The following is a 26,691-nucleotide window of genomic DNA, read 5'->3' on the forward strand; positions in this document are numbered from 1 at the left end:
ATTGATTTTCAATTGTTAAACCAACCTTACATTCCCTGTTAATCCCAACTGGATCTGGATGAAGTTTCTTATCTAAAGTACGCTGCTGCCTCCCTGACCGGCTTAGTTGGTTGGGCATCACCCTGTAAAGCGAAAGGTCACCAGTTCGATTCCCAGTCACATCCATGTTTCTCTCCCTCTCTCTCTCCTGTTTGTAACTTTCCTTCTTGAGACTGTGTTTTTAAAAAAAATTCATATCACCATTATGCCAACACATAAACAAGTTGGGAAATCATCCTCCAGTTTCTATATTCTGGAAATAATTACAAATGACAGAAAATCATACAGCAGCCAATGACACTTCCGCTGATTTTTCTCTTGCTGCCTCTCTCATTTCCAATCCCTGAGGTTAAAACCCACTTTCAAGGTACGAGGGAAGCCTAACTACTTATCTCATCCAATCTCCAACTTGCAGCCAGAACAAGTGCCCTACAATACCAATGGCCCTATTCACTCTTGGTTGGGTCCACAGATCAGTGGCACCAGCCCTATTATGATAAACTCCAAACTCCTTTTGGCAGCAGAGGTGGTTTTAATGCTGATGAAGTCCTACATAAAAGTCACCTACGAGATTTTCCCCAGAAGAATCTGTTAAAGGTTCTAAAATGTCACCAAACTGCCACCTAGGAACACCAACACCCCTCCCCACAAGCGCAGAACAGACAGCACAGCACAACAGAGCACAAACAATAGTCAAGGGGTCTCCGGAGTTTTGCCCAGGTCGGGGCGCAAAACTCTTGTCTCCCTGGGGGCTCTTAGCAGCCTCTTAAAGGTTGAGCTGTGGTGACTTTGGAGGCCATGCTTTTGAAGGTCGGAACAGTTTAGGAGAACAGACTGTCCTCTTAAATGGAACTCCATTGAGAAATAGCTGATTCTTCAGACCCCTCCACCCTCCAGTCAGAGAGGCTGGGTGCCGTATGTACACAGCAGTGAAAGTTTCCTGCTCAGATTATAATGCCACTGTCTGGTTCCAGCACCTAGCTGATCTCCTGCACCTTTTCACTGGGCTCTGTGAAGTTCATGACCTTTATATTCCACCTCAAGTGTAATGAGCATGACTTGACCACACATCTTTTAACACTGACTAAGCTTCCATTCAGTGAGGTTTGAGGGTCTCCCCCCAGTCTCTGCTTTCAGATTCCTTCTGGCAAACAGGGGACACAGATGTGTCAGTATAAATTTGAACTTGAACCTGCTACAGAAGCTTCCTGTGGCCCTTTCTGGCCCTGACTCTAGTCAGAGGGAGAGGCTGGGGTGGCTCATCTGTCCAAGATTGCCCAGGTGGATGGAGCAGCCTTTGGACACCCCCCGGGAGAAGGGTGGTAGGGGCACTGGTTTCTTCTCTGGCTCTGCCACTGCTTCTGATGCGTGGGCTAAAGAGGAAGTCAAAGGGACACAGTTGGGAGGCTGGGCTGGGCTGGGTAGGGGCATCTCACAGATCCATTCTGTTGGGCACAGCCCTGAGGCCTGGTTGGATCCCTGGCCCAGGTGGGGCCTTGTGGGAAGACTGGGGGTGGGGTGTGATGTGGAGGGGAGCAGAGGCTATGGAGACCCAACCCCAGATGGATTAGGCCATCTTTGCCCTTATGCGTGGAGGCCTGGCTGAGGCCGGGCCACTCCAAAACGGGGGGGAACTGCTGCACTGATTCCTGCTGGTGGAGACGTCTGGTCCTGGAGGCATCTCCCCCCCCCCACTCCTGCTCAGGAGGCGCTTCCTCTCTGGGAGGATAGGGGATTGGCAGGCTCGTTGGCTCTGCTGCTGTCCTTGCACCTGGGACCTGGTCCTTCTCAGGCTTAAGTTCAGTGTTACTCCTTTGAATATTCTTAGAGTAGGAATGAGAGGTGGGAAGAGCCGGCCTGTGGACGCGCCACTGCTGTATGTTGGCAGAGGCTCTATGTACCGAACGAGGAATGGAAGCGTGCTGCGGTCAGTTCTACCCGCCGGAGCCTGAGTTTCACGGCAACAATGTGGCCCATAGCTCAGCCCTCTTGTAACTCAAGAACAAATAGATGGCCATCGCTTTGTGGTGCTTCTGGGCCATCAGCAAGTCTTAGATCCACTCCCTTGTGTGACACATGGACACCATCGATGCAGCTGGCCAAGGTTCTTTGTAGTCAGTGGGTGGCTCCACATAAGGCTTTAGTTTGTCTTCATGACCTTTATTCACCCATGGATCCTTCTTTAAACAAAAAAGATTTTATTTGTTTTCTAGAAAGAGTGGGAGGTAGGGAAAAAGAGAGGGAGAAAAACATTGATGTGTGAGAGAAACATCTATTGGTTGCCTCTCGCACATCCCTCATCAGGGACAAGCTTGCAACCTAGGCATGTGCCCTGACTGGGAATCAAACCAGCGACCTTTTGGCAGGATGATGCTCAACTCACTGAGCTTACACCAGTCGGGGCCATGGATCCTTCTTAATGGGCTCTAAAGCGCTTCCTTTGCTGGGATTGAGAAAGGGAAATTTCCTGAGCAGTTTTTCACATTTCCTGGACATGTAAATGGAATGAATATTCACTGAGTCCCCAAGACCGAGAGGCCCTGCAGCGGGTTGGACTTATTGCTGACCTTGGAGTTAAGATGACCCCAGGTTAACTTAAAATTGGGAGAAGCTGTGAAGAGCTTGGCCCAAATCATCTCCAAAGAAATTCATTTCCACAATCCACCTGATGGACTGGTCTTTATAATAGAATCAAAACACAATGCCAGCCAAATATATAAATAACAACAAATACTGACAATCCAAATAAAAGGGGAAAAATGAGGAAAAGATAGAAAAAGTAAAGAAAAGGTGAAAATGAAAAAATAGTAAAGCAAAATGATGGAAAAAGAGTAAAAATGAAGGAAACAGAAAAAATAGGGTAAAAGTAAAAATAACAAAATGGACAAAAACCGCACGATGTCAAGGAGAAACTTGGGTCTGAATTTTTTGAAAACCAGCTTCTTGAGCCAGAAGAACCAAAAATGTAGGCCTAGCCAGGGACTTAAACAGAGGCCTGAAATTTCATAATAATGACATTTATAAGGCCAGGCCAAGAAATTGACCCATCCAAGCAGGGATCACCCACTGCAGATTTCTTACTTTTTGGATTCTAGAACACTTTACTCTTTTAAACAAATTATTGAGGATCCCACAGGAATTTTTGGTCAGTTGGGTTTTGGCTACCAGTATTTACTGTATTAGAAACACCAACCTGTAGGATGCTTCAGTGGCCTTTTCATTTCTAGTCTGAAAAGCTACAATAAGTTTTTGGCTTTGAAGAACTCATAATGTCTACATATTTAAAAAGTTGTATATAAGCCCTGGCCAGGGTGGCTCGGTTGGTTGTAGCGGTGCCCCACAGGCCAGGAGTTTATGGGTTTGGTTCCTGGTCGGGGCGCGTTCCTGGGCCGCAGTCGGAGTGCGTGCGAGAGGCCCCCGACGGATGTTGATGTTCCCCCCCTTCCTCTCTTTCTCTCGCTCTGGAATCAACAAGCATGTCCTCAGGTGGGGATTAAAAAGTTATATGTGAAGCAAATGGCATGTTTCAAAGATTTTTTTAAAAAAGATAAAAAAATTCTGCCCATTTTATGTTCTTTCCTGCTTTGTGACATTTTTGGTGATGAGTTTGACATTATTTTACTTGTCACTAATATTGGGGTTTTTTTTGCATAAATCTAAGTGGTTTCAAGTGCTAGATTAACTACTATAATATGGCTATTTCTGACATATGGTTTTGTGTGATTGGTTGGATTTGTTTATGGTCTGATTAGCCTAAGCATCTGTCAGTGATGAAGTTTCACAAAATGCAAGACGGGTAATCAGTGTCAGCAAAAAGACTTACACTGCGTTGTTCATAAGAAATGAATTTACTAGGGCTGCCAGATTCATTACAAATAGGTCTGTAGGCAGAAAATCAAAACAGGAGTCCTAAGAGTTTCTGACTAAGCACTAAAATGAAGTCACCTTTACAATAGTAAAGTTATAAGGTTTGTGATGTCACAACATTGGATTAGTGATTACGATACTTGTAATTATATTACAACTTTAGGTAAGCACATAATTTTCTACATTCTAGTGAGTGTCATGTTCTGAAGCAACAAATAACTGATATAATTTCCCCAAACAAATAACTAAGTGAGAAAGGCCTAGACATGAAAGATCCCGTTGCATGTCACTTTAAAGTTAGGATGTTTTGAGACAACTTGCAACAAAACTAGCCAGGACCATTTTACTATCAACAAGTTTCAGAAAAAGAATAAATCCAACAGGAGGCACTTTTACCTTAACTTGGTTTAATATTTATATTTTTAGAGCATTCGAAGTAAAGGTTCATAGATATCTTCCATCTCTAGCCAACCTATCAAGATGTAACTGCTAGCCCAGGGCTTCAGCCTCTTAAAGCACCATTGGCATCAATCCCTCATTTGTTTGAATGTTCCTCATTAAATTTGTGAAATGTTTAGCCTTTGTTTTCAGTGATAACATGTAGGTAGGGCTCAATGGAAGTATATAGGGCTTAGAACTTTGTCTCCACTCTGCTCTTCTGGTTGTAACATTGCATGTGTTTTACATACTAATGCCCAGTTAATGTGTTTTGCAACTGAGCTCCAGCAAACTCCTGTCTTCCTACTGTGGTTACTTCTGGTTCCCCACCTAGAAGTTATTTCCTTTCCTTTGGTCGACAACCCTACTTTTGCTTAGTTATGGAGTCAAAAGATGCTCAGGGAGGTGGGTCCATCTTCAGGAGACAAACCATACTTGGCCTAAGCCAGTCTGGCTCAACTCATCCACCTCTGCCAGTGGCCGATTTAGGTGTGGGCACATGACCAACTCTATCCAATAAGCCACAAAGTGTGCTGGGGCTTCTTAAACTTTTCTTTCTGGTAGAAAGAAATGCACGAGGTAAACCTTACTGCGATTGTGCGGGATGGGATGATTGGAGCTGTGACAACTAAATTGTGGCTTGGAGAGGACAAGCTTGAGGGCAAATGCCACCATTCTGAGGACAGCAAAAGGGAAAGAGAGAAAGCCCTTGGGATTCTGATGAACTGCTGTGTAGCCAAATGAGCCGTGTCTGGAAAACCTCCAGACCTCCACGGCAGATTAGAGCCCCTATCGAATTACCACTTTCAGTAGAACGCTTTGTTACCTGTAGACTGAAAGCGTCATCATCCTTAAAACTGGATGAAGACGCCTGCACCTTTAGACTGTATTTAATACAGACGGCACAGGTGGGTACGAAGAGGCACATTCTTTGCAACGAAGTATTCCTCGCTTTCCTCCAAGGCACACCTTTACTGTGCTCCAGCCCAGGGCTTCTCATCAGGTGAGGGGCAGGCCACATCTGAGACCTCTGACAAGCATTTTTATGTGTGTGGCAGAATGTACAGAACACAAAATTTATCGTTCTAACCATTCTTAAGGGTACAATTCAGCAGAATTAAGTAGGTTCACAATACTGTGTTACTACCACAGCTATCTACATCCTTTGCCTATTTTTGAATTGGGCTTTTATTGTTGAGTTGTAGGAGTTATTTTTATATCCTGAGTATTAATCCCTTAACACGCTATGATTTGCAAATATTTTCTCCATTCTGAGGGTCATCTTTTGCTCTAGACAGTAAATGCACAAAAGGTTTCAATTTTGATGAAGATCCAGTTTACATATTTTTCATTATCTGTGTCATACCCAAGATTCATTGCCAAATGTAATGTGAAGATTCTTCCCTGCTTCAGGAATTTTACAATTTTAGCCCTTATGTTTAGGCCTTTGATCCACTTTGAGATAATTTTTGTATCAGGTGTAAATGAGGGTTCAACTTTCTTTGGCTCGTGGATGCCCAGTTTTCCCAGCACCACTGGCTGAAAAGACAGTCCTTCCCCCATTAGCCCCCTTGTTCAAATCAACTGACCAGATACACGAGGGCCTATTTCTGGGTTCAACTGACAAATTTTCCTGTTGGGACTTCCATTTAGTTCATCAAAGGACTGTGGCTAATGACATAACTTATCACCAGGTATCTTAAACCACTCTTACATCATGCCAAATATATAAATCTAATAGCAGTCCAATTCTAGAATTAATGTAAAAAAGCTTTGTTATTCAAAAACCAAACTGAAGTTTTCCATGGTGAAATTGTTAGGTAGCAGCTAACAATAGGCAGGAATGAGCAGCCAGAGGGGAAATAAAGGCAGGGTCTTCGCCATTACAACCCAACAAAGAACTCAATACAGGAGGCTGGAAGCAAAAGGGAGACGTGTCTCACCAACTGACTCAGCAGTCCTGACTGGGCTCGGTCTGGTAGAACTGCTGGGCATCCCGAGCATTACAAGAAAAAAGAGCCCAGGAGAAGCAGAGTCCTTGAGCCTGTGTGAAGAAAAGGGGGGCTTCCGTAACAATCTCGCTAAAGTTGCCAGATACAGGAAGGGGGCCAGACTGTTGGGAACTGCCCTGCCTGGTTTCAGAAGCTGTTAAACCGCCCCCCTCCACCATCCCAATTATCTAAGGTTGAGTGAGTGACCTTTGGACCATAAGCCACTAAGGAGACAAAACTTATCTCCCTGGCAGGAGTACGCTTCTGCTCCTTTTACTTCGTCCATAACTGGCCCCCACTGCTTGGTTGGTTAGCCACTGATGGGTAAGACCCCCAAGGGGGGAACAACCTAAGCATTAACAACCTTAATGCTTAGGTTGTTAAGAATTAAGAATTCTTAAGAGTTAAGAATTAAGAATTAAGTTATACTCTGGTTTCTCTTCAGATCGTATAAATCTTTCGCCTTTTACTAAAGAATTAAGTTAATAAAAATTAACTTGCCTCTATGATTTTAGTGCTTGTGTTCTAGTTTAAGACTAATCATATAATTTCCACAAGAATTTTTGCTAAAATTAATAACTACATTTCTCTCCTATTCGTATCATGCAAACATAACAAAAAAAGTAAAAAGAAAAAAATATTCCCATGACTCAATTACCTCAAAACACATTTCCTTTCAGTGTTCCCTTCTAATTTGTTTCATATTTATGCATACATTTACATTGTTAAAATGATAATAATGTAGGTACAATTTTGTGTTCCAATTTTGTTTCATATATAACATTTTCCATGTTTTTCAGAGTCTTCAACTTATCACTCTAACTCTTATTTCTTGGTGTCCTGTACCGAATGATTCATTTTACTTGTCAGTGGCAGCTGTTACAGTATTTTGTGACGGACGGAGAGAAAGAGATGCTGGTCAGGAGGCTTCTTTCCCCGCCTCCGTGCTTGGTTCTTGTCTCTCCTCAAGAGATAAATCCAAGTGAGCAACAGCGCGTATAGTGGAAAGGAGACAGTGAGTTTGCTGGTGAAACACACATGAGCACAAAGCCGCAAACAGCCACCCAGCTAGTCTGAATGCTGCAAGTATAGAGAAAATAAAGTTGTTAGTAAGTTAGTAAGTGTGTTCTATACACTTGAGCCGAGGCTACAAGTAGATACTTAGTTAACCTAAGTATGCCGACTATTGGGGTTTAGGGGTGTGTTGCGACCCTTTAAGGCCAGGCAGGTCCATGGAATTTGTGCAGACAGAAAAATATTCGTGGAGCCATGGGACGTCTGGCATGCCTTTATTCTTGGGTGGATGAGCCACGCACGCTGCAATCTGCGTGTCACACATCATGGTCCTTGCTCCCCAGAATGTCACCCATCATGGCCTCTGTTCCCATGTGTGTCTCCCATCATTGCCCCCAGCAGGGAGTCCCTACCTGTTTAAGTTCTAGAAGGGAACAAAGCTGGAAAACTGCTGGAACATTGCATGACATAACATAACCCTGTGCATGCGAGCCCACTTCATGTTATGGGAACAGTTTAGCGGACCCAGTCTCAAGGCTATGAGAACACTGCTTCTCTTAGTTACCCAGACACCCGGGGGAGAAGCCAGACCGCCTTCACTTACCCTACAATTGGTTATATACCTTAGCTGGCTTCTCGGTTCCCCTCCTTTCTCCTTGGGAATAATGTACAGCTACAAAGGCCTTCTTTCTCAGTTGGTGAAGCTCTTTGTTTTAGTGAAGTTGTTACAGGAGCTTCCTTTCCCAGCATTGGATCTCAGGGACTGGTGACGCTGACACTGGCCCGCAGTGTTCACAGGGTTATGGATGAGACATGAGGCAAATTCACACGGACTACCGAGTCCTGTGGAGGAAAAGGGGTGGCACAACTACTCTCTCAAGGGGAGAGCACCCTGACCCTTGCCCAGACAGGCTTTTATTGGGTTCAAGTAGCACAGGAATACAGGGGTAAAGTTCATTAATCATTGTCAGGCAGTAAGGATCAAACAACAGATAGCATACAAAGAACTCTGAAGGCCTATTCTGAGTCAGGGTCTGTTAGCTAAAGGGCTACAAAACTTTGGGAAACAAACTCATTTCCTGCTAGGACTCTTATCATTTAATTAAGAGCATTTTTAGCAAAGCAGGTTTCACAGGATTTTATATATTCTTTCTCAGGCCTGACCTTTTGGGGAGCCCTGCCCTCTGTAATTATTTCAGGCTTAAGTCAGGCAGAAGAGGCAAGATAGCCAAGAAATTAGGAGACTTCTTGCAGACAGAATGAGGACTCAGGCTACGTCAAAGCCGAGGGGTGAGGGTCCATCACCCCCTTTCTTCATGGTCCCCCAAGTCCTTCCTTGGGGCCTCCACCTAATCATGCCTGTCTTAAGTTGTTAAGAATTAAGAATTAAGAATTAAGAATTCTTAAGAGTTAAGAATTAGGTTGTTTAGGTTGCTTAGGTTGTTAAGCAACCTAAATGCTTAAGAATTAATGCTTAGGTTGGCACTAGAGGCATCATGGTTATCATAATCAAGCACTTTTTATGCACCAGGGACTGTGCTAAGCATCTAACACAGACAGGCTCTTCTAATGCTCACAACAGGGACTATTCTGATCACTCCACAGAGGATTAACTAGCTTGCTTTACAGTCGCAGGCTTACTCAGTCATGGAGTTAGGGTTTCAGTCTAGCCAGCCTGGCTCCGGAGCTCGGGAGGGAATGGCAGGTACCGGAATATTCACCCAGCAAACATAGACTGGGATTATGTTATAACTCTAAAATCTGGAACCTTAAGGAGGCAAAACATTATACTCATTTCCTTCTCATTACTTTAGCACGGCAAATTTCAATCTTTTTCATGGCACACATAGACTAACTACTAAAATTTTGTGGCACACCAAAATACATATTTTTTTGCCAATCTGACAAAAACAGGTATAATTTTGGTTCACACTGGACAGCTATTGTTGTGTTGACTGTTGTCATTTTTTTATTTGACAATCTAAGGGAAAAGAGGTCAATGCCCCGGACTAAACAGTCAGGCATTGTGTGTTTTAAACACGCTTGCAGGCAGTTGAAAATCACTACTCCAGCATTGCAATCAGACATGGCATCTCTGTTTGTCTTAGGGCTTCAAAGTAGAGATCTATTTCTACTTTAGAAGTGCATGTTTACAGCTGATCACGATGAAGAGAATTCATTTTATTAAACAGGGTCTGTTGTCACACTCAGACTCGCTGTAACTTAGTTCTTTTTGATCTTTCTAACTGTGATTCTAAAGATCACATTGTACTCTACCCTGTGCTCAATCTTTGACAAAGGGCAACACAGCTTTGTTTTGTTTAGTTTACAGCCAATTAGGTACATGTAGGTGATGAAAAATGAATATACAGAAACTAGAACAAAAGAAGTAGGGGGAGGGGAACAAAATGAGCAGTTAAGGGACTGAGAAAAAGGGGAGGAAACGGTAGAGGGGGCTAAATTAAACTGGAAAAGAAAAGAGTGCCTGAGTAGGAAAGAGGCTCGTTAGATAAGAATCAGCCCGTTTTCTAAGTTCTTGAAATGTTGACCTTGAAAATATTCTTCAGCTGGTTTACAACCGTCCGTAACTTCCACGCGACTCCATTTCTAACCATTCATCTCCATTGTTCGGAGTAGCCACAGCAGACGTTTGGAGTTGCCGAACTGCTGTCCCAGAACTCAAAGCAGCCTTTACTCCCTTTCTTTGGGTGTGGGGTGGCGGGGAAGGAGGCCTCAAGATTGCCTGTAGGAATGTTATTTCCTCAAACCGCTCCCCATCCTCCAATTATCTCGACTTTCGTGGTTCTGGGATTTTCTCGTTGATTCCACGGAGACGGGAGGCTGGGAGGGGCTAGGGTTTTACATCCCTTAGGCAAGCCAAATGTAGAAAAGCAGGAAGAGAGAGCGGGTTGCCAAGCCCGCCAGGCTGAAAGGTAGCAACTGAGTCAAAAGGGAGAAGGTGGCAGGCGAGAAGGCGAGCTTTCAACAATTCCAGTCTGACGGGTTCACAGACTGTGCTATCCAGCCAGCTTACAGCAGGTTACCGTGGTAACTGCGAGATCGCGCGAGACAGACTCCACGCCTGCGCACTGCTGCCATAGGGCCTTGATAGACACCTCCCCACCCGCCCCTGCGTAAACCTTACGCTCACGTCTGAAGGGTTTTAACAGATCCGTCCTGGTTGTGTAGCTTCCGGCACCCGCGAAGCAGTAAGCGGACTTTTTCTGTTGTGAGTGAACAAACGCAGAATGATGAAATGTCAACTTCCGTGAGCATTTAGGAGGCGGAGCCGGGAAGGCGGGGGCTCTGCGCACGCGGGTGGCAGCTCACGTGGGCTCTGCGCACGCGTGTGGCGCCGGTGGCGATCGTGAGTGGGTCGGGGTAGGGTGGCTGAGGGACAGGAGGGTCCACGTGGGTGGAATCGTGGCTGGGACTCGTGGGGTGCCGAGGTCGGCGGGCACGAGTCGCCCCTGCCAGGCGGCATGTTTTCCCGTCTCGACCTTATTTAGTTCATGCTCTGTGCTCTGTGTAGGGTCTTTTGGGTACCAGAGATACCAAGATAAAGCCGCACGTTGGCCCTTCAGTATTCCACAGCCCGGAAGTGGAGCCGAACAACAAAATAACTACACCCCGTGTGCTCAATAATAAAGTACTGAAGGTCCTAGATACCAGCGCGGTGTCCAGAGAGAGGGATTAACCCTGGGTCTGGACTGCAGCCTCTGGGAACTGGGCCTGTTCCCCTTTCGCTATTGGTTCTAGAAACCGGAAGGCATCCCTGAGTCCATTCTCTGCTTTACTCCCTGTTGATCGCTGCGTTCAGGCGATTTTACCTAGCAACAATTTTAACTAGCCTGTATTTCTGTACATTCCCTCTGCAGTGACTCTACCATCATTTCTTACCAGGACTTCTTCGGAGTCTCTGTTGCTTCCACTCCTGGCAGATGACCCGACCCTTACACGCCCAAATCCATAACGATCTGCCGTGCTTGCCTCATCCTGCCCCTCGTCTACCTTACAAGGCAGTATAGTTACTTCCCACTTTAAGGTCTTCAAAGACCTTCACCATGTGGTTTTTACCCGTCTTTCCTAGTATCTCACTGCTCTCTAGCCTCTACCCCAGTGAGTTGACTTCCTTTAATGCTATTCCCTGGGCATTGTACTTGGGGTTCCATTTGGTAGGCATTCTTCAGATATTTAGTTAAAGGTCATCCCTACCAGGAGGCCCTTCCTGACCCCCTCAACTAGGTCAGGCTTCTGCTATATGTTCCTTTAGTATCCTGTAGTTCCCTGAACTGAATGTTTTATTATGTTGTTACTGGGTTGGCCAAAAAGTTCATTTGGTTGTTTCCATAAGATGGCTCTAGAAGTGCTTAGTTGTCTTTTAACTTCATTCGAAACAATTTTGTCAGATTGTATGGTGACAGCTGGCATATCAGTGTGCATTTAAAAATTTATCAAAGTTGGTGATTTTTATGTAGTCATTTTAATATTGAAGATGGAAGAAAGTATGTAACATTTTTGGCATATTATGCTATATGATTTCAAGAAGAGTAAACATGCAACTGAAATGCAAAAAAAGATTTGTGCAGTGTGTGGAGAAGGTGTTGTGACTGATCGGACGGGTCAAATGTGGTTTGTGAAGTTTCGTGCTGAAGATGTCTTCCTGGAGATGCTCACAGTCGGTTAGACCAGTCGAAGTTCACAGTGATCAAACTGAGACCTTAATTGAACAAGCATTGTGATACCACTCAGGAGATAGCTGACATCCTCAAAATATCCAAATCAATCAAGGTATTTGTGAAAATGAAAAATGTGTCTTTTATTTTACAGAAAACTAGACAGACTTTTTTGCTAACCCAATAAAATACTGATATGCCTTCCTCATAGATTCGATGCTCAGTGAGGTCAATGAATTTTTTTCTGTAATACTTTACTGGTTGGTACATTGTAGATAATCCAGAAATACTTGTTGAAGTGAGAAGAAGCAGGGTCATGAGGCTGAGGGTGGGAGTAGTATTCCAGGCAAAGGGAATAATATGCATGAGGACATTGAGATGAGAAACTGGTTCAGTGGTGGGGTGGAACATGCATGGTGGGGCATATTAAGGAGAAAGGCTGGTGGAGAGATGGGGGCAGAGTGTGGTGAGCCTTCTGTGTCACCTTAAAGAGTTGGTACTTGATCCTGTAGGCAGTAGAGGCCTCCAAGGTATAGCTCAAAAGGCATCTCAGCAAGATGAGATGCCTTTTTTTCTTTTCCAAAGTCCTTCTTCTTACTAGTGAGTACTTTGTTTTTGGATTATAGGGCATGGAGATTTTGCTTATCTGAATTTTTTGGTTCTCGTCTCCCCCAGCTGACTCTGAAGACAGGAAGAGTTAATGCACACCGTGCTTTCTCTGCAGAGCATAGACTCTAAGTATTTATTCTGTGTTGTTTGAATGCTGACACATTGACTTGTAGTTTGGCAAGAGCTCTGTCAGATAATTTTTGTCTTGATTCCTGATCACCTTCAGCCTGATGCCAGCCTCTGCCAGTCACCCGTGGGTTTGCATGGGCTACTTTCTGATTCCCTGAACTTGAGGGGAACATGGAGATAACGGGGTATGGGGAGGGCTGTGCAGTGGGGCTGGTTTGAAGGCCACAGATACTGAGTCTCTAGTAGTGGACGAGATATGGACACAAACGAGGTCTGACCTTTCACCTCATGGAGCTGTGGAGAAGGGAAGAGGTCCTGAGGCCATTTTTCAGGTCCAGTGTGGAAGGCCTCCTACACCTGTTCTGTATCACATTCAAAACAGTTCCAGTTCTGTATCACATTGACCCAGGCAACTTTTTGCAAGTCCAGATGCTATAGGCCTGTTCTCAGTGATTCCAGTTGAGTAGCTTGGATGTAAGGACCAACCGTCTGATGTTTTAAAGGCTACAGATTATTTATGAGGTGCAGCCAGGATTGGGAGAGCCTAAAAATTTAGATTTAGAAACCAGCTGTGACTTGGAGCAAGGTATTTGACCCGATGCTATTTCCTCATCCACACATTGGACAATTACACAGTTGTTTTGTGAGACTGAAGTTAATAGACGGAGAAAGTGCTGTATAAATTCTGACATTCCACAGGGACACTTGCTTGTCAACATCAGTAGACAGCCCAGTAAGTGGGCGTTTAATTGGAGAGGATTTACTTCTTAATCCTGGTTGGTACATTGTGTACATTTCAGAGAGGGTAGGCCTCAGTGGAGTGAATGAGGGCATATCTGGAGTGAGAGCTCAGGTTACTGGAAAATAAGGACAGTTCTGATTCCAGACTTCTCCTGGGCTGCCTTATTTGCCTTGAGTTTTGCCACATGGGTTCCTATGGTGAACATGAGGAAGAAAACTGAGAGAAGAGAAAGGAATATGCATTTAGCTCTGGGGAAGAGAAACAGGATATGCCCCTGGACTACTATTTTATAACATTTTCCCAGAAAGGCTCCTTCTGGTTATTTTTCCTTAATGGAATAGTATCTTTAAATTTCATGACAAAATTACCCTAGTTTTCCTCACATTCCCAGCTGGAAGAGCGGCTGGATAACTAGGAAAGGGACCGTCCACCTGTGCACGTAGCAAATGTTTTAGGAAGGGTACACAAGAAGCTCAGGGTCCAGAGAGGGGGAAAGAACTTACAAGAGGGCATAAAATGAGAGTGTCATTTGAACTTTTAATCATGTACATATGTTACTGTTCATTTTTTTAAAAAAGAAATCACGTCTAGTTAATTATAAAAGCAGAGGCTTCCAGGGCCCTCATGGCTTGTGAGCTTTGTGTAGACAGACACAGGGACTCATGAGTGGGTTGGGGACTTGTTCACTGCTCACCCCGGTGCCTAGAACAGTGCATGCATGTTGAATATTTGTTGAATGCACAAATGGAGGCCTAATTCCTAGAGAGGAATTTGGGAAATGGTAACAAATCTATAAGATTAATATGATATAGTGATTAAGAGGGTAATTTTGAACAAGTAGAAACATGGAACAATTTTTTTAAGAAATAAAATTTCACTGTGATTGCAGTCATGCAAAACATTCATATATTGCCTATATATAAATAAAGACTGTCATATAAAAAATAGGGAAAATAAATTACTTAATCTTAAAAGACAGGTTAAATGTATGGTCACATAATTGGTCCTCTATATTAAGCTTGCTCTGGCCTATAAAGAACCAGGATGTTCTTAAGACATGCATTGCCAGTTAGCACTAACTTTCCTTTGTCATTTGCTCCTTAGGAAGGATTTTCAGAATGGCTGCGGCTCCTCAGGCACCAGGGAGGGGCTCTGTTCGGAAGACAAGACCTTTAACTGTAAAGACATCGTTGAATAACCCATATACTATCTGCTGGAGTGCTCTGGAGAGAGAGGATATGCACTTCATCTTACAAACACTTGAAGATAGATTTAAATCTGTTGGGCTTGAGAAGATTGAGGATAAGAGGAGAAATAAAAAGCAGCTTTTTTCAAAAAAACAAGGCAGAGAGAAATGTAGCATAGATGTTGATATGAGTGAGGATCTGGAGAAAAAACCAGAAGATAACCAACAAGTGTCAGGGTGGACTTCTGTCCACGTCAGGAAGCAGCTTGCCATTGGCGTTAATGAAGTGACCAGGGCTCTGGAAAGGAACGAACTGCTTTTAGTTCTTGTGTGTAAGTCAGTCAAGCCCGCTATCATCACCTCACACCTGATCCAGTTAAGTGTAAGCAGAATGGTTCCTGCTTGTCAGGTTCCCCGTCTCAGTGAGAGAATTGCACCCGTCATTGGCTTAAAATGTGTCCTGGCCTTGGGATTCAAAAAGAACACCACTGACTTTGTCGATGCAGTAAAAGCTATAATCCCCAGAGTGCCCAGTTTAAATGTACCATGGCTTCCAGACATACTTGAGGACTCCGGAGCACATTCAGAGTCTGACTCTTTGGAAAACAAAGACAAAGAGATTTTGGACACTTCCTTTGAAGACCTCTCTAAACGTAGGAGAAAGGCAATTGAAGGTCAGCAGGCTGTAGTGCTGCAACCCCTTAAAATAAAGAAACTGATTCCAAACCCTAATAAAAAGAGGAAACCACCCAAAAGTAAAAAAACTACTTCAAAGTAATCTTGTGTAAACTTGTCACTTCATACAATTGGAAAATGACACCCTGTAAAAAAACCTTGAATAAATTGTTACTTTTACATAGATTCATGGGAGATTGGTAATGTTCCTTTCAAATGCATAAGACTTAGCACAGAGATGCTGAAGCTTAAAAACACTTAAATGCAGAGCCCTGGCTGGTGTAGCTCAGTGGATTGAGCACGGGCTTGTGAACCACACAATCATGGTTCGATTCCCAGTCAGGGCACATGCCCGGGTTGCAGGCCAGTTCCCAGCAGGGGACACACCAGAGGCAACCATACATTGATATTTCTCTCCCTCCTTCCCTTCCCCTCTAAAGATAAATAAATAAAATCTTTAAAAAAAACCCCAAAACACTTAAATGCAGAAAATAGGAGTATGCATAGCAAAAGTTTATTGTGACCAGTTCTATGCTTGTGTAAACTCACTTTTTAAAAGGCAGCCACAATGCTTGTGAACCAGAACATCTTTCTTTCAAACTTGGAAAGTGTACCACAGTAAACATGGTTGTAGTTAGGGTAGATGAAATGGGACTGCAGATATGTCATCGGTTTAAAGGAAAGACACTAAATGCCAAGCAATACATTGTCTTTAGAAATAATACATCAGTTTTTATTCCTCTGTTTGACTTTAGGTGGGTATACTGCATCGGCTTGGGAGAAAAGGCTTGATACGAAGAAGACAGTTAAGGTCTTTTGACTGGTTAGAATTCACCCTTTTACGTGGTTAACATTTCCTTAGAAATTTGACATGTATAAAAAAGTGTAATGGTGATCAGGTGAAATGAGGCAGGAACAGAATTCAAAACCTGAGGAGCCTGAGTTCTCAGAGGTGGGTCTGCAATGATGGGCGTCCCTCATGTTGGGAAGTGGGTGTAGTCAACACTGCAGTGAGGTTACGGTGGCTGCTACTTACAGTGTGTGTTTGGAAAAGCTACTTTCTCTAATTTAGGGGAAAGAGTTGCCAAGTTTATTTTCAGCTTAAATTCTGGCTGACACTTGGATTATGCTGCCTCCACTCATTTAAATTTTACTAATGCCATCCTGGCCACCCCCCTTCCCCCCAAAAAACAAACAAACAGAAAGAAACCGCTTATGAAATAGAGCACTTCCATTATTGACAAAAGGATGCAGGGTGAAGACAAATGCAGTTTTTAATATATATGAAACACTGCATGTTACACTGAAATTTAATTCTAGTAGCTCTTTAGTAAACAGTTTTACTGATTATTTGAAAATGTTTATTAATAATCTTAAATTACAGAGGCAACTGCTATTTTTAAATGACAGAAAAAATAGGACTTCTATGACAATTGGAATTTTATAAACGAATAAAGGAACAATGCCACAGTTTCAGCATGAGGTAAGCTCGTGACAAGATTTCAGACTGAAATTCAGTTACTTGAAAACCTACTTCCTATGCCTGTTCCATAAAAAACTAAACATAAATCCCAACTGAGCCTTGACTCCAGATTAAATTAAAATCTCATTTACTTAATGCTAGTTCCTTAAAAAAGTTTTAGTGAATTGGTTCAGTTTTGCTTCTTGAAGTTTTCATCTTCTGTTAAGAAATATGGTTATACAATTGGGTTGAATCATCCTGAGAGAAGTCTTTCCCTGTTCAAGAAAGTACACAGTGCTGTCCTAAGTGGCACTGGTACACGTGCGCCCTCTACTGGTAGCCTCAGGGATCGCACAATCGGGTTGGTTTTCAGGATAATGAATGGCAAGCTGCAGAAAGTGGCTTTTGGCTTGTCAGTGTAAATCAGGATCAACAAAATTTGTTTGTAAGGGTCAGACAGCAAATATGTTAGGCCTTTTGGTCTAAATTGAAACAACTCTGCCTTCTGTAGCATGAAGCAGCCACTGGCAGTGGATAAATGAAGGAGTGTGGCTGTGTTCCAATAAAACTTTATTCATTCATGGATGGTGAAATTTGAATTTCATACAATTTTAACATGTAACATGTGGGGGGGAAGTAACATTTTGTTACTTCCCCCCCACAACTCAAAAACAAAAAACCATCCTTAGCTTGTGGGCTGTACAAAACAGGTGATGGGCTGGATTTAGCTGCTAGCTGGATTTTAGTTTGCTAGCTCTTGCCTGCTATGCTAGCTCTTGCCTGCTATAAGACGTGACCAGTTTTACTTAACTATTCATAACATGAAGGAAAAGCCATTATGTCTAAAACAATTACATTTTTCTGGATTAAACAGCCTAGGCACTGGAAGAGGGAAGGCAGGAAGAAGTATCTACTTTGTGATATTTGAGTCAAGGCCAGAGTATGTGGCCTCATTTAGCATCTTTTTCCCCTTGGACTATTGACAATATATGTATATATGTACATGTGAAACTTGGTTTTTCATTTCTGGATAAAAACACCATCAGTAACAAAATTATGAATACTTATTTACAAATAAGACATTTTCCATTAGCATGACAGCTTTCATGATAAATTAAAGTCAGCATAAAGGAATATGTGCAATTTTGCATAAGTAATAAAAACATTCAAACTATCGATATCCTGATAGCACTAATAAAACCCACCAGGCATTTCCTTTGACTTTAACGCTTCCATTTCTTACCTGTCCTTGCTGTGGCTGAGAGGAGATGAATTTGCGCAGCAGCAGGAGTCTAACCAGTTACAGTGCACGTACTTTCAGAGAACACAGTTCGTGTCTGCACAAAACTTTGCTTTTGAACTAATCCACTGGCAGGTTGAAAATTAAAGCACACATTTATGTGTCTACTGATTTGGGAACTTTGCTTCTGTAGAAAAAATGTACTAGTCCCCAGTACATTTTAATCTTGCTCTACAAGTAAACATCCACCACTCATCACTGAGTTATGGAAGTGCTGATTTCAGAACTGTTCCCAGTGATAGCGTGGAAGGTGATACAAGGACAAATTTCTCAAATGGATCCTTTATTCTGTTACACAGACAGACAGACCACCACTTGATAAATAGAAATGCAGCAGTTTATCTCCACACCTTAGCAAAGATTTTCTTACATGAGTCTGTGACTTCTGTTCCACCCATTAAAAGGGTCCCTTTCTAGAGAATGGAAAAATAGCTTCTCTTCATCGAGAGACAGCTGCAAGTTTGAAAATTAGAGGAATGTGCTCTTTGTACCCTGTCATCCCTCCTTCAAATGGGTAAGCCGTGGGGAAAAAAGGAAGAATGTTAACATTCTAGCTAGAAATACAAAGTACTGGTCATATGGATGCTTTTTCATCTTCTCCAGCTGTTACCGACTACATCGATTTCACTGAAGTTGTGCTTTTATTCTTCTTTGGAAAGAAGTTCCAGGAATCATTAAGTAGAACATTAACAAATGATGGTGTCAGAGTTCTAGAAATGGAAATATTCACCTATTGTAATACAAGTCCAACCTAAAGGGAGGGAAGAAATGGAATAGTAAGAACAGGTAAGCACGAGGAATTAAATTATAATGTGGTATGATAGATCTGTATTTTTAAAAAGCTACTAAAAAACTTAACAATCCTAAGGGAAGTATGGAATTTCCTATGTAAATTTATTAAGTTTACAAAGGGTATATCAACTTCTCTTACCTTTTCAGAATCTGTTCCTGGACACCTCCAATTGTACAAGTAATACTGTAAATTGCCATCTCCTATACCAAACTTGAGCTTTTCCAAGAATGTCTTATTTTCCATCAAATCTAGTGCATTGAATACATCAAATCCTTTCTGCCAATATAAAAAGGGTTTAAGATTGAAAATTCGAAAAGACTAGAGTGTTTTCTGTATTATGTACTTCAGTGTAACACTGAATTCCTCTAATAACCTGAATATGCATTTATAATAAGATTTAGTGTCTGTCATATATAGTATAGGTTAAAAATTCAGTTCCAAACTGTCTCATACAACTAGCAGTGAATCTGATGGAGTCAGCAAGATTGTTCAGAAATGCCGAATCAAAATGCAGTGCTCTGCTAACAATGACATAACAAAATCTAGTAAGAGTTCTGAAAATATTCTGTTCCTGTTTTAAAAGGAACTGTTGCCTAGATGTCTCCATCTCCAGAGCTATTAGTTACTAGTCTTTCTAAATTCTGACTTCTCTTAACCAAAAAGACAAGAAACCAGCTGTAAAACCTTTAAATACTTTATTTGTCTTTCGCTGATAATGGGAATTAAATTTAATAGTAAAAATCTAATGTCTTTAAAATGTTAGATAATACTATGCAAAGTAATATATTGAGTTGACCAGAAAGTCCTTTTTTTTTTTGGTAAAATGAAAGACACACTTTTCTTTTTCACCAATAACTTTATCCACTTGGATATTTTGAGAATGCTGGCTGTCTCCTGTGTGGTAGAACAATGATTTCTCTCAATGTCTCGATTTGATCACATCAGCGCCAACTGGTCTACCCAACTGTGGCGCACTGTCCAGTGAGAAATCTCCAGCATGAAACTTCACAAACCACTTCTGACTCATTCGATCAGTCACAGCACCTTCTCTATATACTACACAAAACTTTTTTTTGGATTTTAGTTGTGTTTTAAACTTTCTTGAAATAATAAGACATAAAAAGATTGAAAATGTTACATATTTATTCATATTCAGTATTAAAATGGCCACACAAAAATTTGCCAATTTTGAAAAGTTTTCTTTTTAAATGCATGCTGATATGACAGCTGTCACAAAAAAATGAACAAAATTGTTTCAAATGAAATTAAAGACAACTGGGGCTACGAGAGCCATCTTACAGAAAAACAACCAAATAAACTTTCTGGCCAACCCATTAGATGAAGCACCTAAATTTCTACTTCTCAAGGTTTTTACCTTAAATAACTTATAGGACTTTATTGGGAAGCAGCTGGAAATGAGTAATAGGATCAAGGAATCAGGATAATGTTGATTCTAGGATCCACTAGTAATGAATTTTTTTTTGAAAAATCAGTGATCAAGTACTAGATAAATGAAAGGAAGACACTTTTGATGTGGTGTTCCAATTTCTCATCAATGATATTTTCTCATATTTAGTAATGTGCATCTGTCTACTGATTTCAATTTATTTTTCAAGAAAAATGTTTATTTGTAGCAAGAATTTAACAATTATCCTAACTACTACACCAAAGAAAAAATATAAACATAGTAAGGCATATTATGAACTTAATTCCTTTTAAATTATTTTAATTTGACCAGTAATCCCCTTAATTTAAAAAATAAAATCCCTTTATTTTTACAATTCAGAGGCCATTTATTTGAATCAGAAATCTTACTGTTGCTAATTATTGACTGTAGAACAAACACTCATGTATTTTCCTTATGTCATAGGGTCATATATTCCTTATGGGTTTTATATATACTTATATAAGTATTTAAATTATCTACTTTATACAAAAATGTCTTTTTGGTTAACTTACAATAGAATTAATGATGAAAAGAGCCACTAAATTCTTCTTTTGACTGATGGTAGAAAGTAAACAAACAAACAAAATAAAAAACTCAAATGATTCCTTCCTATGTGCAAGAAAATACGGTAAGATGCTTTATGTACTTTGACACACATAGGACAGTGTTGCAAAAACACATAGGACAAAACGCAGTGAATCACTTACCAATTTAGCTATAATGAGTGCATCATTCATGAGGTCTAGCAGGGGCGTCTCGGTGTGAATGTTGTAGAAGGAGTAGGCAGCTTTGAGGCTCTTGTGAGCAGGGTGGTGCATGACTGTGGAGGGGAGTGTGTAGAAGCTCAGGAAGTCAGTAAGTTTGCCACTGGAGTTCTAAAGAACAAAGGGAACATCAGGTAAATACCCCCTAGAAGAAATCTTATCCATGCATTTAAGCTAACTTTTTGACTTACACCATAACTTTCTGTTAGAACAAAAAAGCAACAATTCATACCCTCCCTTGGCAGTCTGATTTGGAAACCTGTAGGGTATGCTATGTGGAGGCTGAGAAGGGCATGGCATTGCAACCGTAGGCTAAGTGCTAGTTCGTGACTTGAATAAAGATGTTGATCAGTAGAAGGTTTAAAAGGAAAGCTTCCATTGGGATGACTAATGAGTCTCTCTGGACTTATGGAAAAGTGATCAGAGTAGAATCATTGTTTTTGCAGAAATAAGAGAAAGCTAAGGATTTGAAGGCTGCCTTTTCCAACTAACAGACACTACATAATGGTTCACATCATCTTGGCACAAAGTGAGAATTTTATTAGCTTAAAGCAAAGTTGGATAGAGTTTGAAGCTGTTTTTAGAAGCTTGTGAAAGGCACTGGTACTTCACCAAAATATACATATGTGAGTAACAGAAAATCCAATGCTATCAAAAATCAGAAGGGATGCAAAAGTGGTATTGATTTCATTATCTCTGGTACACTTTTTAATACAACAAATTAGCCAGTATTATTGGGCTGTTTTGGCCCACACAGGTTGCATATAATTCAAAGATATCATAGTTTGAATTATACAGCTGAGGCAGCTAGTCCAAATGCATGCTATTGTTAGTGTTTCTTTCAGCAGAAAACACAATTCCATAGGGATGGATTACTGGCTTTTGAGTGTTTCTGACTCATTAGAACATCTTTTTAGACATTAATTTAGAGACATTAAGCTAAAGTGATTGTCTGTTGCACAGGTGGCAAACACAAGGCCTGTGGGCTGAATCCGGTCCTCCACCTTGTTTTATCAGGCCAGCACCTTGTTCCTGCTCAGCGGCAGCACTGAGCTCCTTGCCCCTAGTTAAGGAGCAGTTGCATTTATACAGTCCTAAAATTGCATTCAGCCCTTTGTAGGCAACTATGAGGCTGATGTGGCCCCCGGTGAAAATGAGTTTGACATCCCTGGTCTATTGTCTTGTATTAGCAGCTCAGTATTAGAGATGAATACTTCAGCATTAATAAAGAGTTTTAAATTAAAAAATAATACAACAAATTAAAAAACTCACTGGACGGGCTTAATAGTAGAGTGGAGATGACAGAGGACAGAATCACTGAACTTGAAGAATTCAGTAGAATTTACTCAATCTGAACAAAAAAAGAGAAAACAGACTGAAAAAAATATGAATGAAGTCTCAGGAATCTGTGGGACAGTAACAAAAGAGCTAATACTTATTGTCACTGGAGTCCCAGGAGGAAAAGGAAAATGTGTGGAGCTGAAAGAGTATTTGAAGAAATAATGGCTGACAATGTCCCAAATTTGACAAAATACACACAACAGGTTCAAGAAGCTGAGTGAGTCTTAACAGGATAAGTGCAAATAAATCCACTCCAAGATCATCATAGCTGAATTTCCAAAAAGTAAAGACAAAGAAAAATCTCAGAGGTAGCCATAGAGAAACAATGCACTACCTATAGAATACCAATTCGACTGACAGAAGATTTTGCAACTGAAATCTCTCAGAGGCCAGATGAAGTGACATTTTTTTAGGTGCTGAAAGAAAAGAACCATTAACCATAAATTCTGTATCTGGTGAAACTATCCTTCAGGAATGAAGGATAAATAAGGACATTTCAGACAGATGATAACTAGAAGAATTCGTTGCTAGTAAACATACCTTTAATACTAGCCAAAGGAAATTCTTCAAATAGAAAGAAAATAATAAGGAATCTTGGTACATCAAGAAGAACAAACAACAGAAATAGCAGAGCCCTGACCAGTGCGGCTCAGTGGGTGGGGTGGCATCCCGCAAAGCAAAAGGTTGCCAGTTCTATTCCTGTTCAGGGCACATATTTAGGCTGCAGGTTTGGTACCCAGTTGGGGCATCTACCAGAGGCAACTGATTGATGTTTCTCTCTCACATCAATGTTTCTCTTCCTCCCTTCCCCCCTTCCCCTCTCTGAAAGAAAGAAGAAAAGGAAAAAAAGTAATACCAGAAATTTTGTTTACAGTTGACCTTTGGACAACGTGGGATTTAGGGGCGCCAACTCCCCAGGCAGTTGAAAATCTGCATATAACTTTTGACTCCCCTGAAACTTAACTACCAATAGCCTGCTGTTGACTGAAAGCCTTATTAATAACAAATAGTTACATATTTTGTATGTTTTAAGTATTATATCCTATATCCTTACAATAAAGTCAGCTGGAAAAAAGAAAATGCTATTAAAATCATTAAAAATACATTTATAGTACTGTATGTATGTATTGAAATAAATCTGTATGTAAGTGGGCCCACACACTTCAAACCTGTGTTGTTCAAGGGTCAGATGTATACTACAAATTATGCTTCAACTCTTAAGTTTTACAAATTTACTTTATGATGGAAACAAAAACTGTAACACCATCTGATACTCAAGACCCTGATATTTAAAAGTTGAGAATGTAGAGGGAATTTAATGGAAATGGAGTCACTTGAAGTGGTAAAATGTTAATGATACCAGTAGACTCTGAGCAGTCACATGTGTATATGTAATATACCCAGAGCGACCGTCATGAAAACTATACAAATACACCGAATGTGCTAAAAACAAATCAAGACAATCCTAAAGAATTCTTCAAGTAATGCACAGGAAGGCAAGAAAAAAGAAACAGAGTAACAGTACCAGAGGGATCAACCAGTAACAAATAATAAAATGGCAGAGTTAAGCTCTAACATATTAATAATTATCAAATGTAAATGGTCTAAATATACCAATCAAAAAAAGATTGGCAGCCCTGATAGGATGGGTCAGTTGGTTGGAGCATCATTCCATACACTAAAAAGGCTGCAGTTTCAATCCCCGATCAGGGCATATACCTAGGTTGCAGGTTCAATCCCTGGTAGGGGCATGTATGGGAGGCATCCGGTCAATGTTTCTCTTTCACATCCATGTCTGTCTGCCTGTCTGTCTCTGTCTCTATCTCCCTTCCTCTCTGAAGTCAATAAACATATCCACAGTGATGACTAAAAAAACAAAGACCAGCAGAGTGGATAAAGAAACATGGCCCAACTATATGCTGTTTGTAAGAAACTTGCTTCAAACTCAGTGACATAGACAGATTGGAAGTAAAAAGACTACAAAAAGATATATGCAAACATTAATGTTTAAAAGGTAGGAATGGCTATATTAATATCCAATAAAATGACTTAAGAACAAAGAAATTACTAGAGACCAAGAGGGATATTACATGATGATAAAAAGATTGACCCACTAAGTAGACATAAAGGTCTGAAAGGTGTAAGTACCAAAAAGGCCTCTAAATACATCAAGAAAAATTGACAAAGCTGTAAGGAGAAACAGACAAATACACAATTGTACTTGGGAAATTTTACACCTCTTTCATCAAATAGAACGACTAGAAAGAAAATCAGTAAGGATATCAAAAATCTGAACATAATCAACAGGATCTAATTGGCATACATGGAACATTCCACCTAAAAACAGCAGAATATACATTTCATTAGCACATGGAACATATTAGGTCCACAGAGCAAATGGGCCTAAAAGAAACCTCAAGAAGCCCAATAGAGTACGAATCATTTAGCACATGTTCTCCAACCATAATGGAATAAAACTAGAAATCAGCTGGAATTCCCTAATTACATCAAAACTGAACAATGGAATTTAAGTAATCTGTAAGTCAAAGAGTCTCAAAGGAAATTAAAAAAATACATAGACGTGAATAAAAATGAACATAGAAGATACCAAAATATGTAGGACTAAAGGATTAAGTTAAAGCAGTATAGAGAGGGACACTTACAGAAATAAATGCTTACATTGTAATAGGGGAAAGTCTGAATAGTCTCTCCCTTAAGGTATGAGAAGAAGAAGGAAACTGGCCCCCTCAATAGCCAAAGCATGTAGAAGAAAATAATCACAGGATCAGAAATCAGTGACACTGAGAAGAGGAAAATAATAGAGAAAATCAATGAAACAAAAGCCTGCTTCTTGGAAAAAAATATCAGTAAAATCGATGCAATGCTAGTAAGACTAATAAAAATAAAGTGTGAATCATCAATAGAAAGAATGAAATAAGAATTACCACTATAGATCTGACAGCCATTAAAATAATAACAAAGGAGTAGTATGAACAAGTTTACTCTAATTTGACAATTTTGAAGAAATGGACCAATTCTTCAAAAACCGCCAACTATTAAAACTCAATCAAGATGAAATAGATCATCTGAATAGTCCTTATTTTAACAAAACACATTCCCTAAGGTTAGATGGTTTTAGCTGGAAAATTCTAGCAAAAGCATTTAAGGAAATATCATCAATTCTACACAATCTCTTCTTGAAAACATAAGAGGAGGTAATATTTCCCAGCTCATTTTATTAGGCCAGTATTATGCTGATGCCTAAACCACACAAGGAGAGTACCAAAAACCAAACAAACAAACAAACAAACAAACTCAAAACCCCACTAGACCAACTATCTCTCATGAACTCAAAAAATACTCAACAAAATATCAATAATCCCAATTAAAAATGTATAGAAAGTATTATACACCATAATCAAGTGGATTTTTTCTGAGTAATGTAAGGGTGGGCAAAAATTTGAAAATCAATCAATGTAATATATCAACAGACTAAAGAAGAAAACTCATGATCATAGCAATTGAAGAGTGAAATGCACTGGGGAAAAATTCAACACCCATTCATGATAAGAACTCTCAGTAAGTTAGGAATTGGGGGGGGGAATAATTGCAAACTGGTAAGGTGCATCGACAAAAATTCTACAGCTAACATCATACCCAGTGGTGGAAGTCTGAATGCTTTTTGCCTAATATGAAGATCAAGGCAGGGGTGTCAACCTTCACCACTTATTCAACAAAATATTGGAAGACCCAGACTCTAAACAAGGCAAGAAAAATAAATAAAAGGAATACAGATGAGAAGAGAGGACATAAAACTGTTCTAATTTGTAGATGACATGATTGTGTATGTAGAAATCCCAAGAAATCTACCAATAAACTGGAACTAATAAGTGATTTCACCAAGATTGCAGAGTACAAGATTAACACAGAAAAAGCAATTGTATTTGTATATACTAATGATGAACAAGCTGAAACCAAAATTAACCCTGTGGAGGTCATGGTCAAAAAAATTACAGTGTAGGTCACATGTATCCAGGAGATACATTCATTACTAGTATGTGCTGAAATGCAAAATAAATCACTGCAAATTTGTATTTATTATATTTATGTAATAAAATACATGATTTTCATTTATTTTCTGTTATAATCTCTAAGTTAAACAAAGAAATATAAAAACATAAAGAATAAAACTTTTTCTTTTCAAATAATGAAAACATG

General features: G+C 40.5%; 2 protein-coding genes across 12 annotated transcripts in view; one reads left to right on the plus strand and one right to left on the minus strand.

Moving 5' to 3' along the window:
• Positions 1-864: 864 nt before the first annotated feature.
• Positions 865-15,552, plus strand: RPP38 (ribonuclease P/MRP subunit p38). Of its 9 annotated transcripts, none has more exons than XM_037060751.1 (3): positions 10,479-10,578; positions 12,701-12,759; positions 14,610-15,552. In XM_037060751.1, exon 3 carries the CDS (start codon positions 14,624-14,626, stop codon positions 15,467-15,469), a length of 846 nt encoding a protein of 281 aa, XP_036916646.1. In that variant the 5' UTR covers positions 10,479-10,578; positions 12,701-12,759; positions 14,610-14,623; the 3' UTR covers positions 15,470-15,552. The 9 variants fall into 9 exon arrangements, with proteins under 9 accessions (XP_036916651.1, XP_036916646.1, XP_036916645.1 ...); XM_037060749.1 differs by having other exon boundaries at positions 10,495-10,558; positions 12,652-12,759; XM_037060752.1 differs by having other exon boundaries at positions 10,516-10,558.
• The window catches only part of NMT2 (N-myristoyltransferase 2), a 73,049-nt gene continuing 59,981 nt past the window's right edge, over positions 13,624-26,691 (minus strand). For 2 of the 3 annotated variants that reach the window (XM_037060745.1, XM_037060747.1), the window contains 3 exons: positions 21,076-21,243; positions 19,060-19,197; positions 18,292-18,879 (listed from right to left, as the gene is read on the minus strand). In XM_037060745.1, coding sequence (XP_036916640.1) covers positions 18,859-18,879; positions 19,060-19,197; positions 21,076-21,243 — 327 coding nt within the window. In that variant the 3' untranslated portion in view covers positions 18,292-18,858. Of the gene's footprint in view, positions 13,722-18,291; positions 18,880-19,059; positions 19,198-21,075; positions 21,244-26,691 lie in introns of those variants that run through there. The other variant, XM_037060746.1, reaches the window with a different exon arrangement.

This window comes from Sturnira hondurensis, unplaced genomic scaffold (assembly GCF_014824575.4).
Source record: "Sturnira hondurensis isolate 20B ecotype Veracruz unplaced genomic scaffold, ASM1482457v3 Scaffold0012488, whole genome shotgun sequence".
NCBI classification, from domain to species: domain Eukaryota; kingdom Metazoa; phylum Chordata; class Mammalia; order Chiroptera; family Phyllostomidae; genus Sturnira; species Sturnira hondurensis.